Genomic DNA, 15,029 nt, shown 5'->3' on the forward strand with positions numbered 1-15,029 from the left:
ATTTTATCCCCACCCAGCAGCTGATAGGCAGAGCTGACAGCCTCTGTCCTCATTGGCTGTGTTTGCCTTGCCCCTGCAGAGTGCTCTGCTCCGAGGTGAACTCGTCCCTGGATGAACAGAGATTTTTAAGGTGGAAGGTATGTTGGAATCCTGTTGGAGTATCCATGTTGTATTAGGGGGATGGGTTTTGGCATGAGGCAAATTCCCTTCTCTAGGCTGCACAGAGCTCAGATTTTATAAGGAAAATGTTCAGAGAATCCCACTCTGTGATTTTTGCCTTTAAGACCAGGCTATGGAAACCCACTGAAAAAATGAAACCAAGAGTGGATGTTGGAAATGAGCACAGGACCAAGATAAGGAGGTCACAGCTGAGCTGATTTGGTCTCAAAAGCCAAGAGAAGGAAAAGTCTCTGACATTTTGGTGTTCTCCACAGCACATGTTGTCCCAGGAGTGCTTTTCCAATGAACAGTGCAAGTGCTACTGCTCTGAGTGCAAAGCAAAGCAGCTGAGCTGCCCCATGAGTGAGGAGAGCTTGAGCCACTGCATTTGCTTGGCACCAGAGGAGTCCAGAGTTTCCAGATGCTCCATCCAGCCTCTGGCTGGGGAACAGTGCCCATAGGGACCACAGCACTTCTGCTTTACCCACTTCTCCTTCTTCTTCTCAAAGTCCCCTGTTACCTCTCTCTAGATGGGGTTTGGGGACAATGTCAGGGACCCCTTGTCCCCTGGCATTGCTCCTCTGGGTGGTGCCACCCTGATCTACCCAGACTGCCACCACAGCCTGTCCCAGCCACTGGTGCTTGGACCTCTTCTCATGCAGGATGGTGTGTGACATTAATTCTTCTCTATTCCTCACCTTTGCTCTTCCCTAGAGCATCCCATCAGAAGTTTTCCACAGTCCCAAGAGCCTTCCTCTGTCTGGGATCACAATCTTCATCTTTTTAGCTTCCCAGCTGCTGTTCCTTCTGTCCCTTTCCACGTTCCCTCCAGTGACCTGACCCGAGGAGTGAAGGCCACATCATAGCATCAGCTAAATATTTATTCTGGCTTTGTTTTTCTAAAGAAAGGAAAGCTCCCAACCTTACCATTTTGGAAAAACACTGTAGCAATGTTGGGAAGAAAAATAACAGCAGTGATCAACTCAAAGCCCGTCTCAGTCCTGTAACCTTATGTAGTAATAAAATTAATGTGATGAGTGCTCTGAAGTTAATAATTTTATTTGTACAACTCTAGGCAACTTTCAGACTTAATAGGTTTTCAGGATGGAAAGGGACCATTTAAGGTTCAGGAGCATTTGGGGTAAATAATGCCTTTAAATAAAAGTCAGCAAACTCAGAACCTTGAACTTCAAAGCTGCACTGGGTAATAAGGATTGACCATCAGCTCATTGTTCTCTTCTGTTCATGCCATGCTCTCACTCTGTTGTGTTTCAAAGCCAATATTTATGTTACTGGTGGTACCCATGGATCTTTTTTATCTTGTCAAACCGGATCTTGGAAAGCAAATACCTCCAGCACTGTTCTGCAGAGCCCCTTTTTATCTCTTTCTCACTGATTGTTACTGGTCTGGACTTTGTTCTGCTCAAACTGTCCCAAATCAGCTGATGATTGAACTGATCTCTAACCAAGGCTCTGCCTCTTGGAGAGCCACAGTTCCCTGCTCAGCAGATCTGTGTGGCACAGCTCATTGTGACAGAGAACAACTCAGCTCAAAGGTGTCCAGTCATTCCTGTTTATCTCTGGTAGAAAACAAGATTATCCTGGTTAAATCATCTGGCAGATGGTAAGAGCCAGGAGAAGCTAAGCCATGCCTTGGCAGTCTTTCTGGCCTGAGGGATGAGCATGGAATTCCATCCTTGGAAAGCACATGCCAGGGAGGAGGAGAATCTCTCTTCAACTTTTAGTTTGCATTTTTTAAGGCACAACATTGAGAAATCTGATCCTTTATTTGCTACTGCCTCACATGCTCCAGATGGGAACTGGGTTTCTTCCACTAGTGTAAATCCAGGACAATTATTTCATAATAATTCCACTTGCAACAGAAACTGATCCCACATGTACTTTTCCCATCCCAGTATGGAAAGTCCTCACCTCAAGGCTGTTGCTAGGATGAACTATCTGGTTACACAGTGCTGTGGGCTCACACCAACTCCATCACAGACAGGACAGAGGGCTCACATATAATGTAATTAATGTAAATATTTATGAGGCATTTGTGATGCTCAACATTTCTATCTCAGCTGCATATCTGCTGCAAGATGGGCTCGTCTGGGAGTCCTGGATGGAAAAGAAAGCGCCTCTCCTGAAAATGACCTGAGGGATCTTCCGCAAATATGCCCTGAACCGTTTCTTCACAAAAGCATAGAGCAAGGGGTTGAGACAGCAGTGGACAAAGGACAAGCTCTCTGTGACCTGCAGGGCATAGTCCAGTTTCCTGCTGCTTTCACAGCTCCTGATCACACCCACATCTTGCAGGGAGTGGAGGATGAGCACAACGTTGTAAGGACACCACAGCACAAAGAAGACCCCCACCAGAGCAAGGACCAAGCAGAGAGCTCTCCTGGAGCCAGGTATCTGGGAGGTGCTGAGCGCACAGGCAATGCGGGAGTAGCAGAAGGTCATGAAGAGGAAGGGGAAAAGGAATCCCAGGGTGTTTTGAATCACCCGAAAGACAACTTTCCAAAATAAGTGTTGCTGGCCATAATCCTGGGTGCACACGATGGTTTTGTTGTGAATTTGCCTTGTGCTGGTGAAGAGGCCATCAGGAATGGAGAGAGCTATGGAAAGGATCCACATCACCAGCAAGACGCGGATGGAATTCCTCCACTCCGTGGAGCTGTGAGGAGACCAAGCATGAACTATCTGCAGGTACATGTCCAGGCTCATGCAGCTCACAAAGAAAATGCCACTGTAGAAGTTCAGAGTGTACATGGCATTCAAGAATGGGCACAAGATGTCCCAGGTGACCCACTGAGAAATGTACAGAGCCCAGAAAGGAAGGGTCAGTAGCAGGAAGAAGTCTGAAACCACCAGGTTCAGCAGATACAGCTCAGTCATCTTCTTTTTCTTCTTGATGTACATGAGGAGGACAGTAAACAGGAGAGCATTCCCAGCCATTCCAACCAGGAAGATCACCGTGTAAAATGATGGCAAGAACACCCTGCTGAAGGACAGCACCTCCTCTTTGGTGCAGAGGCCATAGAGCCCATAATCCTCCTCATCCAGGTACTCATACGGGTACTCACTCGAATAGGCAGCATCCAGCCACGTGTCTGTGGTTCTTGCTGTCATTCCTGAGGTTGTGTTCGACCAGTGGCTGCCTAGGAGCAAGGAAAAGGATCAAAGTGTTGTTCTAATTCACACAGGAAGCATACAGCATATCACAGAGGGCTTTTCTTTAGCTCACAGAATCACAGAATGGTTTGGGCTGGAAGGGACCTTCAAGATCATCTCATTCCAACTCCTGCCATGGCAGGGACAGCTTCCACTATCTCAGGCTGCCCCAAGCTCTGTCCAACCTGGCCTTGGACACTTCTAGGGATCCAGGGGCAGCCACAGCTTCTCTGGGCAACCTGTGCCATGGCCTCACAGCAAAGAACTTCCTCCTAATATCTGGTCCAAACCCACGCTCTTTCAGTTGGAAGCCATTCCCCCTTGTCCTGTCACTCCATGCTCTTGTAAAAAGCCCCTCTTTGTCTTTCTTGTAGGCTCCACACGGGTACTGCAATTTCATGGGTTTAAATTTCTGCCACTGTCTGGTGAGTATTTTGGGTCCTGAACAACGTGGCCTTTGCCTAAGTATGGGGATAGCTATCTATATGTACATATTTAAAAAAAAAAACAAAACCAAAACCCAAAATTAATTATGCTTTCCTTACTCAGACACAAAAATGAATGAGCATGATTTCCTCTGACATAAGTCACTACTTCCTCTTGGCACCACAACAAGCTTTTAGTGAAGTTTCTGCTCTAAATTACAGGAAATCCACCACCACAGCTCACTGTGAGCTGCTAATATTCACCTGGGTCACTACTGAGAAAGCAACATCTCAACTCCTGGTAAAGGAGAACCTGCCAGCAGCACCTTTATGTCAGTGGGGCTGTTCCCAAAGGGGAAATGCTGAACATCTCCCTGCTCCTGGAGGACAAAGACCCCTCTCCATGCCAACTCAAGGACAACAAGACATGGATTCTGGTAAAAGGCATTAGTAAGTGGAAAATATAGAATTCATAGGATCCTGGAGTGGTTTGGGTTGGAAGGGACCTTGAAGAACATCTTGTTCCAATCCTCCTGCCATGGGCAGGGACACCTCGCATTATCCCAGGCTGCTCAAAGACTCATCCAAGGTAAGGGCATGTAGGCACCAGAATCCAGTCCTGAATTATGGTGAGAGGGAGAGATTCAGCTGGAAGAACATTGCTGGAATCACTTCTGCATGAGACAAGGCATGAGACAACCCCTGCAGTGGTCACTCCCTGGAACTGTGGGCATCACTGTTTAGATGGCTGCAGCCCAGATTTCAGGAAATGGTGAGTGATTGGGAGCCTCCTATTTTTGGGATCTGATTTTCAAGGAAAAAAGCTCCCACTAAATGAGTCCATTTCACACAGCAGGAGATGGGATTTGCCTGGTGCTTTTGGCACTTTGAAGATTAATGAGGATTTTAATAATCGAGGTTAATCTTTTGGCAGCAAAACAAAAAAGGTTTTGCAAAAAATTATGTAAACACCGCTCTACCCCTAAAGCAGACATTTTTTCAGCCATGGCCAAAGCTCCCCATCTTTTACCTAGGACTCATTTTCCAGCAATCCCAAACAGGCCTGGCTGCAGAGCTCCAGTCTCTCCTCGAGGATCTGTTTGTCCCTGCAGAGATCTGCAGGGTTTAGGGATGGCTCCCTCCCCACAAACACCCAGGGAAAGGGGTGCCCCTCCACCCCAGAGCTCAGAGTGGGTGTGCAGCTGTAAGGGGTGAAGCTCTGGACATACCTGCTATGCTCCCATGACTGAAATTGCTGAAATACCCATTCCAGGCCATTCCAGGCAGCTGAAAAGAAGAGAAAAATGGGTTTGAGCTGGACTGAAATGTTTTTGAGCTGTCTCACAGTCCTTTGGCAAGTGCTGCAGAGCACTTCAGACAGAGCAGTCTGGGAAAGTGCAACAAAAAGACTTGTCTGGGAATGAGCTTTTAAAAATTTCTTTTCTGTGTCATATTTTGGAGGAAATTCACCCTCAGCTGTGACTGCAGGCCTTCGAGGTGAAACCAAAGCTGCACACCCTGCTGATCACAGCAACCCGAGACTCATAAACACCTTCCCCCTCACTCATAAACACCCCCCCCTCTGCCCACACCAGGACAAACCATTCCTGAAATTTCATTTGGGGTCTCTTCCAGCCCACTGAGATGCCTTTTCTCCCTCTGCCACATCCTTCTTGCTCCACATCAGCCCAGCACTGGCGTCCACATCCCCAACCCATACCTCGGAGTGGAAGGGAGGGCTGAGCTCAGGAATTAATCCCAGCCCCAAGCTGGCTACCCCTCAAAAACACAAGAGAGCCTTGCCAGGTTTCTTGTGTGACCTTGTCTACAAGCAAGAAGAAGAAAAGGCACTTACAGGAGCTTCTTCTCCTCTTTCCATCCTGCCGGAGGCTTGAACCAGGCTTTTAGGAACTTCTTTTGTTTGCACAAGAGGACAGTCAGGAAATGTGAGCTCAGCATACCCTCCCTGGTTTTGTTTTGTTTTCCTGCTTTTTATCATTCCCTGGCAGCACTGGAAGAATGCTCTCCACCCTGCGTTTGAGCACAACATCTACAACAGCTCCCAGGGCTGAGCCCCTGCTGTAAAAAATCCTCGTGTTTTCCAGGAAATTTGATGCTGCAAGATCCTCATCCCTGGCAGACCAGAAACGGCCCCTGCCAAAGGCACTTCTGATGAAGTGGTTTATTGGAGGAGTTTTTGGGCATCAGAACGGGTGAAGTGTCACACTCCTGCTTGTTTCCTCATCTCACCAACAAACAGGGCCATGGGAACACCCTGGCTGTGCCAATCCCAGAGCATTTTATTCACCCCAAACCAGCCTGGTAAAAACAGGAGAGCAGAGGAGCAGATGGCCACAGCTCCACATCCACAGGGATTCACAGAGAGAAACTTATTATTTTTACCAATTTCCATGTTTGCCACCATCAGCTGCTGCAGCACCTAAAATATACCCTCTAATAAATATATATTACTGTAATATGTGTGCAACACACACATTAGCAGAGAGCAAGAAGCCACTCGTAGAGCTGAGACACTGGACACACACGCAAGGAAGCTACAGGTGACAGAGGTCTCATTAGGCCAGCAATTAAAATGAATTAAGTTTTTGTTTTTAATTGAGTTTCTGCCCTGAAGCAGAGAATTAAATATGCCTCTGAGAGTCACTGGAGAAAGTGGCCTTCACTGTAATTTATTACAAGATTTTAACTCAATTTCAGGGCTGGTAATTGCATCGATTTTTTGTTTCCTTTCAGACTGCAGGGCCCTAATGGCTTTGGACAATTAAAGTAACCAGATTAGGGGTAATGGGCAGCACATTTAGAGAGATGCAGGCCACTCTGATGTCTGAGCCACTTTATTTTGTGCTGCCCAAAATGCCACATGTCTGTGGCAGAGTGACCCTGCAGGAGCAGCAGCTCTGCCTTCCCCCAGCTCGGAGATGGGGAGGTACAAACAGCACACAGGAGCACTGGGCTTAGGGACAAAAGGATTCATATTTGCTGTTTTTCTCTGACAAGCTGTTCTCAGATACAGAACGTTTTAGGCATCCTTGGGATCCCAGTGGATTCTTCTTTCTCTTCCAGAATATGGTTTAAGTCAGGAGCAATTTCTAGACTGTCTTTGAGCATCAAAATCCTGGCACAGAGTAGGGGTAAAATGAGGTCTGCTTGAAAGCTGAAATATGGGAAAACATAGTCAATGACATAATTCAGCAGCAAGAAAGTCAGGCTGAGGGGAAGCTGTGGCTGTTCCATTCCTGGAAGTGTTGAAGCCATCCAAGTTGGATGGGGCTTGGAGCAACCTGATCTGGTGGAAGGTGTCCCTGCCCATGGTAGGGGGTGGAACATGGTGAACTTTAAGGTCCCTTCCAACCCAAACCATTCCATGATTCTGACATCAGGTGGGAGCTCTTCAGCAAAGGACTAAGAGCCCAAATTTCACCGAATCTCAGAAGTGTTTATTGCTCGTTGGGGGTTTATGTACAAATCACAAACAGGATGGGACTGCTGGGGAACGCCTCTTGAGCTGTTTTATTTTCCAGCATCAGTCTCATTACATGGTCATGACAATGGGAAGATGCCATCAGCTCACATCCCAGGCAGCAGACCAAGAACTTAATGTTATAACTTACTTTAAAAGTTTTTTTACTAATTACACAAAGCAAAAGCACATTGACAGTAGTTCTATCTAACTACTATAAGCACATGTACCTTTGGTTAAACAATGCTTGTTTATTTTGAATACAACACTTGCTTGTAAGCTTTGAGATACAATGCACAGAGCTCTATTATAAAGCTTAGACCTTAATATCTCTAGATATACTATTAGAGTTGATACTACATATCTCTAGATATACAATAATATCACCAGATAGACTTTTTTGTAGCTGAGGGAATTATTTTAGATAAGTGTTAATACACAGACCATTGTTTTATCTGTCTTTACTTTCTACATCTTATATAATTTTTCTGCTGACCAATCTTATGGCTGCTGTTTCACTCTAATCACAGTTTTGCTGTCTCTGAGGCCTGCCTTTTGCAGCTTTCCCAAAACCCTCTGATTTTAAGGATTCCCACAGTGTTTAAGTGGCAAGGGACACTAAAGACCATCTCATCTAATAGGGAAGATGTGAGCTGATGTCTTTACAAACAATTCCACGGGTGAGGGCATGGCTGTTATTGGCTTTGAGATGTCTCTACAACTTCACCTGAGGGTTTGTTACAGAGCCCGGGCAGTTTGACTCCTGAAACAGCCAAATGGGGCCGCACAACCCTGAATTTCTAAACTTTGGGGTAAATAACCTGTTCCAGGGGGGATGTGTAGCAGATGGTTCGGGAGGGCAGCACCTTCCTGGTACCTCGGCCAGAGGGGGAAGGCAGAGGGCACCGAGGGATGGAGTTTGGGACCGGAACCGAGAGAGAGAAAATCCCACCGGGATGTGCCCCTGGGGCCTCTCTCCCTTTTCTGAATGAAGCTGCAGGATCCTCTGCCTCCTGTATGGACATTGCCTTTTCCCAGCGGGACTTTCTGTACAATCCCATCCCCTGCCATGGGCAGGGACACTCCACAATCCCAGATTGGCCCCAGCCCCATCCAGCCTGGCCTTGGACACTTCCAGGGATCCAGGGGCAGCCACAGCTTCTCTGGGCAATCTGTGCCAGAGCCTCACCAATTCCAAGGGAACAATTTCTTCCCAATATCTAATCTAAAGCTCTTCCTTTTTTCTTTAAAACTGCTCGCCATTGTCCTGTCATTCCGTGGTGCTGCCAACAGTCCCTCTCCATCTCACTCCACGTCACAGTGTGACAACACGGCAAGTTTTTGAAGCGAAAAGCAGACAAGCTGCAGAACCACCAGGGAGTTTTTCCGCCCTGCAAAAGATACCGGAACCGCTGTTTTGCTGGTTTTGGGGCTAAACCAGACCCGGAGCCCCCGCCCGGCTCTCGGTACTGCCGAGGCGCACGCCGGGACTGAGGCCGGGACTGAGGCCGAGACTGGGGGCGGGCTGGGCCCCGCAGCGCCCCCTGCCGGCCACTCCGCGCCACCACCTCCCCGCCGCAATGCGGAGCGCCGCGCACAAACGTCACCGCCCGCCCCGCCCCCGCGCCCGAATAAGGAAGCGGTAGTCGCGGCCCCACTCCGGATTGGCTGTCGGCGGGCGCGCGGCGCGGGGGACGCTGGGAGTTGTGGTCCCGGCGGAGGGGCGGGGCGGAAGCCGCCAATAAGAGGTAGGGGCGGGGCCGGGCGCGGCAGACGCCGGCCGGTATCGGATCAGCGTGGTGAGAGCCGGGTCTGGGTCTGGGGCGGGCGGGACCCGCGGCACCGCCGGGGACACAGCCCCCGTTCTGTAGGGTGGTGCGGGTGCCTGGGGCTGGAGCGAGGAAGGGCTCCCATGTGGGGGAAAAGTGACTGGGCAGGAGTGGAGCAGAGGCCTCGTGTGGGGACGTGGGGCAGAAGGCCGGAATGCGATGAAGTTGCTTTGGGCCGCAGTGGGGAAGAGCCCCCATGTGGGCTGCGGGGGCCTGGGGCTGGAGTGGGGAAGGATCCCCACGTGGAGCTGGCAGGCGGAAGGCAGCATGGGGGTACCCAGGGCCTTCCCCTTGCCGGGAGGGATGCTGGGACCTGTCACCTTCCCACCTATGGTCCTCCCTCGGTGTCCCTCCCCCGCGGGTGGCACCGGTCATACAGGTGCCCTGACCTCCCTGTTCGGTGTCGGCAGGTCAGGGCAGCCAGGCTGTGTGTTTCACCAGTTTCTTCTGCCCCGTGCCCATCTTGGTCTGAGCTGAAGGTCACAGAAACTTCCCGTGGTGGATGAATTGTTTCACTTTTAATATAATTTTCTTGTGTAAATCTCACCTCTGGCTGTGTCCTCCTCTGTTGAGTGATGGAGAGCTCTTGTTACCTTCTCTGAATGAGTCAGGCTAAAATTATAGTTTACATTCAGCAAATAAGAGTGGTTATAGAACGGGCCAAATCCTAGAGAGATAGAGACCAAAACCTTGCAGAGGAAATGATTTGAGAACCAGTCAGTCTGCTCACATGGGTGTGCTCGAAATGCTGCATAACCAGAGAGCACGGCCACCTTTGAAATGTCTCTGCTGCCTAAGGTTACTGGCGCCTGCTTAATGAAATTCCTCTTAGTTTATTCTGAGAGCTTGGAGCCTTTCTAAGTGCCCCTGAGCTGTGTTTTGCTGTTTGTGGCAGAGCTGAACAATAGCAGTAGAGATTTTTCTAGTAGGGCCCTCTGTGGTGTCACTGGCAGAAATTGTCACTAACTGAGTGAGGCTTATGCCAAGCACTGAGGAGGGAAGAGGTCTTGGTGTAATCCATGTAATTCCCAACTTCCCAACTTCCCAAAAAGCTGGGAAGTTCTGGAGGATGGTCTCACTTTGGTGATGATGGTTCTGTGAGTGGAGCCCTTTTCAAGCTGTTGCTGCTTTTTATTTTCCTTGGGGGAAGGTGAGGAATCACCTGTGGATGACTTCTCCTGATGTGACTTCTCCTCCTGAGTCTGCACCCATTGAAGGCTTCAGGACTTGCTCAACTCCTTGGCAGTGGCTGTTCTCTATCCCTGTGTTCTCCACCAGGAATTTGGAATCCTGTTGATGTGGGATAGGTTGTGGTGACTGAGGAACTGCTAGGCAGGGCTGACCTTATGCAGCAGCTCGTGCTTCCCAGCCCAACTGCTGTGGCTGCTGCTCTTGGCAGGGAATGAGGGGGGAGAAGTGAACTCTGCTGAGGTCAGAGCTGCCATAAAGGACCAGCCTGCGAAAGCCAAGCAGAGTGGTGAGGCATGGAATTCCTAAAAGGAAAGGCAGGCAGTGACCAAAGCTTTCTGTGGCTGCCTGTGAGCATGGGAGGGGGTCATTGTGAGCATGGGAGGGGGTCACTGCCATCTCTGGATAGCAGAAATTTGTTGCCCTCCTACTTTTTTTTGGTTTTGTTTCATTCTTACCTCTCCTGGTAAGCACAGTCCTGCCTCCCAAGGCTTCACTGAATTAAACCATCTGTCCACGGTGCCTGTTATTATATCTCATTACCTGGATATTTGTGATAAGGGATTTTTTTTTTTTGCCTAAAGATTCTCTTTATTTGGGGTTTCCAAAACTTGAAAGGAGGTTCTTTGTCTTCACAGCCACAATGTCACCCAGCCAGGAATCTGTTTACCCTGACTATGAGACAGAGACCAGCCAGACCTCGAAGCTGATAAAAAAGTTTAAGGAGACGCCATTTGTGCCCATTGGTGAGTTCAAAAATGGAGAAATGTGTTTGCACAACTGATATGGGAAACACCATGACTGATCACCTTTCTTCTGTAAACAGGAAATTACTTAAAAGTTACCTCCCCATAATAGTTGTCCTAAAAGAAAGAGGGAAATTAATGAGGTCTATTACCTTAAATTAAAAAATCAGAACCTACAAATATAAGAAAAAACCCCAGACCAAGAAACCTGAAAGACTTTTTAGGTGAGGCTAGAAAACATGTGAAGGTGATGCTGTCAAGTGGTTAAGGAGTGTGTTGTGCAGCTGTTCTGGAGCACAGTTCCTGGCAATTATGTGACCACTACAAAGTGGCTTAAAAACTGTAAAAATACAAACTAGAAGGATTTAAATTACAGCCTGTCTGGTAAATGTTTCAGGCCTTTGCTGCCATCGCTTAGTTTAAAATACATTTTTTTAGTAACTTTTATGTTACTCTAGCTCGAGGAAGTTGTTCAGTTCTCAGCCTCTCTGTTGAGACTCCCAAAAAGCTTCTGAGGAGAGCAGGGAGACACATTTTGATTTCCAGCCACCTTAAATGGAGAGCAGCGGGGTCACTCGGGGTGAACTGTTCCGAGCGTTTGCCAGCACATTTCCGTCACTGCTTCCGTGCTCGCTGCACTTTGTCTCCACCTTGCTGGGCTGTACCATGAACTCCAGGAGTTCCAGTTCTCTGAAGCAGATTGGCAGAACTCACCTTTGACCTGTGTCAGAGCTGGGCTGAAGGCCCTAAAACTATTAATTGATATTTAATGAGAGTGAATTAAGTGTTTACACCTTTCTGGTGGCACTGGTAATGCTCTGGCTCAAGGAAGACAAACTGCCCGTGCTCTGCTCAGTAAAATATACACAGCTCTTAAAACTTGGCATGGACCATGAACTGTGTAAATAATCCTAAAAATGAAATTAAATGGAATTGGAAAAGGTTGTGGAATTGGAAAAGGTTGTGCTCTGTGTATTCTGTGAAAGCATCAGTGTTGGAGCTGGCAAAGCTGGGGCTGGTTGCTCTGCTGAAGGACTATCCGTGAATTCTGACCCTGGGAAAGAGAGCTGGCAGAGCCTCCCTCCTCACAGCTTAGGGACAATAACATGTGACTTGTCCTGTCCTGGTGACACCTGGCCAAATGTGACAACACCCAAAATAGCAACTGCAGCAGGCCAGTGGATACATCAGGGAGCATCCACACACTGAGAGTCTGAGCATCAGCTGGGTGGGGATCTTGGGTGTGAGTGTCCATGCAGAAATGGAGGTGTGAGCAGCCCTGGTTCTGTCTGAAAAATATCTAGGGAATTCTCACACCTTGAGCTGTAATGCCAGAATCCTTTGGCATTTTAATGCTGATGGAAGTCTCTTGCTCTTCCCTGCACTCATGTGTGCATTGAATGACGTGGCACTAGAGTGAAATCACGGCTAGGATTTATCACTACACAATACCAGAGTGATTAGACCAAAACAGGCTTATTTTAGGATCAGACAGAATGTCCTCAAGTTGGGCCACGGGAAGTTTAGGATATTAGGAAAAATTTCAAGGAAGGGGCTGCCCAGAGCAGTGGTAGAATCACCATCCACACAGGGATTGAAAAACTGTATAAATGTGACAGTTGGGGACATGGCTGTGGGGGTCCCACTTGCCGCGGTACTGGTCGTTGGTTTCTCTGAGTCTGGATGGAAGGCACTTGAGACAGCAGTTCATGTTCACACTCAGGTGTTTATTATTTCTTATCAGTAAAACAGTCTCACTGCTGGGAGTTCAGCTGCTTTTCATTAGAAGGCACAAAATGGCCAAAATCTCTTGTTCCAAAGGCTTTTAAGACTGAACTATCCAATTAAGAGCTGGCACCTGGATTATTTTCCCTTTTAACCCCATAACTGATCCCACAGAGCCCCCAGTGCAGACTTGTCTGCCCAATTACAAAATGCCACCCAAACCCAAGGAGAAGAAGGAAGAAGCATGAGGAAAAAACCCAGGATGACACCCTCTGTCCTCCATCTTGCTTCCATCCACAACATCCTAAAAATCCCAAAAACCTAAATTTCTCACCAAATCCCAAAACCTAAATATACCTACACTATCCTCTATAATCTATTTCACACTTTTGTGGATTCCAGTCTATCTTGGAGTCTGGGAAACTTTCTCCATGAGTGAGGGTCAGAGTCAGTGCTGCCCTGGGGGTCAGGGCACCCCAGAACAGACAGAGAAATATTCCCAGTGCCCTGGGTTTCCACACCTGGTTTAGCAGTGGGTGGAATGGTTGGACTCAGTGATCTTAAGGGTCTTTTCCAACCCAAACAGCTCAGTGGTTCACAGGCTGTTTTGTTTAGGTGGGTCCCTTCACTCCTGGTGCCCTGGATCTCCACTCAGAGGGATGCTCTCGTTGCCTTGCAGGGATGGCTGGCTTCACCGCCGTGGTTGCCTACGGGCTGTACAAGCTGAAGCACAGAGGTGACATGAAACTGTCCCTGCACCTGATCCACATGCGTGTGGCAGCCCAGGGCTTCGCCGTGGGAGCCCTGACGTGTGGTACGTATGGAATGGGAGCTGTCCTTGGGAATGCAAAACCATGGAGAACGTCCTGGATCTCTCCAGTGGATCACAGAGCTGGCATGGCTGGGTGGAAGCATCCAGAACGTTTATTGCAGAATGTTTGTGCTCCTTACTGGTGCTCAATCAGCCTTGCTGGAGTAATCTGATTTTATGTATTTAAGTATGTCATCTCAGAGTAGCAGTTTTGATTATGTCTAGATGTGGAATGTGAAGTTCTGCATCTCTGCCTCTTACAGACCAAAAAAAGAAAACATTCACCTGACATTAAATATGTTGCTGTTTCTGCATTTTATGCATTGGAAGATCTACAGCACGTGTAGACCATAGTATTACACACATATATATATATATATATATACGCACACATATTTATTCAGTATATATACATATCTTGTATATAATATATATATTTTTTTTAATATATATATTTATATGTATGTATTTTTTCAGGACTGGACTTGTGTGTCTGAATGTACAGGGACACTGTGCCCCTGATCTATACATCCCAGGTCTCCTCTGTGTGTAAATGTCCATCCCATGAAACACTGTTTGTCCGTACTGGATTCCCAGCAGGAACATCAGAAAAGCTTGACTTTGGCCACAAAATCAACTAGAATTAGCTCAGGATCTGCATTTTTATAAATTGCATCTTTTCATACCCAGTTTCTCTGTATATGAAGAATTTTGTAGTGTTTATTAAAAAAATGCAGCTGAGGAGGAAGGGAAATTTTGTCTTGCTGAGAAATCGTCAGATTTTGAAGCCCATTATTTCTAATTTAACACAGTTCTTTAATTGTGGTTTTTTTTTCCTATCCTGCAGGAGTGCTGTATTCCATGTTCCAGGAGTATGTGGTGAAGCCCAAGGAATAATGGGAAGCTGTCTGAAATCCCTGTCCTGGTGGTGGCCTGTGTACTGCAGCTCCAAAGCTCCTGTTGAGGGGTTCTTGAAGAAAACAAATAATACATGGCATTAGAGAATTGTTCTTTTTTGTGTATGGTACACTGTGCTGAACCTGGCAGCCTCAGAATGTGACCTGTGGCTACTGGGATCTGGGTCTCTCTGATTGACGCCACCATATCCCAGTTTTTAAGGGATATCATGGAGTGCAATCCCTCTATCTTCCCCTTCAGCTCAGTCCTAAAACTTCCTAAATCAGAAGAAATTGTTTTCTTCTCCTGTTGTTACCCAAACCCATGATGTCTGAACTGGCTTCTGTCAGGAAATGTCAGGAAAGTCTTGCTGTCATTTTCTATCCTCTGCCTCCAACTTTGTAATTTAGAAGCTTCCTGTAGCACTTAATGACTCCTAAAGTATTGAGAGCTATATAAACATCTATATTTTTTATTTAAAGCATAGAGATAAGTATGTCGCAGCTATTTAAATGTTATATTTATTCATTGTTAACGAAGACACAGGCTCCCTATTTTTGCTATATCAGACCCTTGGATTATGGTATTTTGTAA

General features: G+C 47.4%; 2 protein-coding genes across 3 annotated transcripts; one reads left to right on the top strand and one right to left on the bottom strand.

The window, feature by feature from the left end:
* Window positions 1–154: 154 nt before the first annotated feature.
* Window positions 155–6,387, bottom strand: ACKR2 (atypical chemokine receptor 2). Of its 2 annotated transcripts, none has more exons than XM_009085761.4 (3): window positions 5,614–6,387; window positions 4,988–5,045; window positions 155–3,320 (listed from the first exon to the last, which is right to left on the bottom strand). In XM_009085761.4, the coding sequence occupies exons 1-3, from the start codon at window positions 5,806–5,808 to the stop codon at window positions 2,203–2,205; spliced, it is 1,371 nt and encodes a 456-aa protein (XP_009084009.2). In that variant the 5' UTR covers window positions 5,809–6,387; the 3' UTR covers window positions 155–2,202. The 2 variants fall into 2 exon arrangements, with proteins under 2 accessions (XP_009084009.2, XP_018764670.1); XM_018909125.3 differs by lacking the exon at window positions 5,614–6,387 and adding an exon at window positions 5,361–5,531.
* A 2,577-nt stretch (window positions 6,388–8,964) lies between these two features.
* On the top strand, window positions 8,965–14,543 carry HIGD1A (HIG1 hypoxia inducible domain family member 1A). The gene is made up of 4 exons (XM_009085760.4): window positions 8,965–9,038; window positions 10,895–11,002; window positions 13,407–13,541; window positions 14,386–14,543. The coding sequence occupies exons 2-4, from the start codon at window positions 10,900–10,902 to the stop codon at window positions 14,433–14,435; spliced, it is 288 nt and encodes a 95-aa protein (XP_009084008.1). The 5' UTR covers window positions 8,965–9,038; window positions 10,895–10,899; the 3' UTR covers window positions 14,436–14,543.
* The last annotated feature ends 486 nt before the right edge of the window (window positions 14,544–15,029 follow it).

Source organism: Serinus canaria, chromosome 2 (genome assembly GCF_022539315.1).
Source record: "Serinus canaria isolate serCan28SL12 chromosome 2, serCan2020, whole genome shotgun sequence".
Taxonomy (NCBI): Eukaryota; Metazoa; Chordata; class Aves; order Passeriformes; family Fringillidae; genus Serinus; species Serinus canaria.

Coding starts and splice junctions, on each gene's coding strand:
- ACKR2 (XM_009085761.4), bottom strand. CDS start 5,808: ATGTTGTGCTCAAACGCAGGGTGGAGAGCATTCTTCCAGTGCTGCCAG. Junction 5,046..5,613: donor AAAGAGGAGAAGAAGCTCCT/GTAAGTGCCTTT, acceptor TCTTCTTTTCAG/CTGCCTGGAATGGCCTGGAA. Junction 3,321..4,987: donor CAGTCATGGGAGCATAGCAG/GTATGTCCAGAG, acceptor CCTTGCTCCTAG/GCAGCCACTGGTCGAACACA.
- HIGD1A (XM_009085760.4), top strand. CDS start 10,900: ATGTCACCCAGCCAGGAATCTGTTTACCCTGACTATGAGACAGAGACC. Junction 11,003..13,406: donor GACGCCATTTGTGCCCATTG/GTGAGTTCAAAA, acceptor GTTGCCTTGCAG/GGATGGCTGGCTTCACCGCC. Junction 13,542..14,385: donor CGTGGGAGCCCTGACGTGTG/GTACGTATGGAA, acceptor CCTATCCTGCAG/GAGTGCTGTATTCCATGTTC.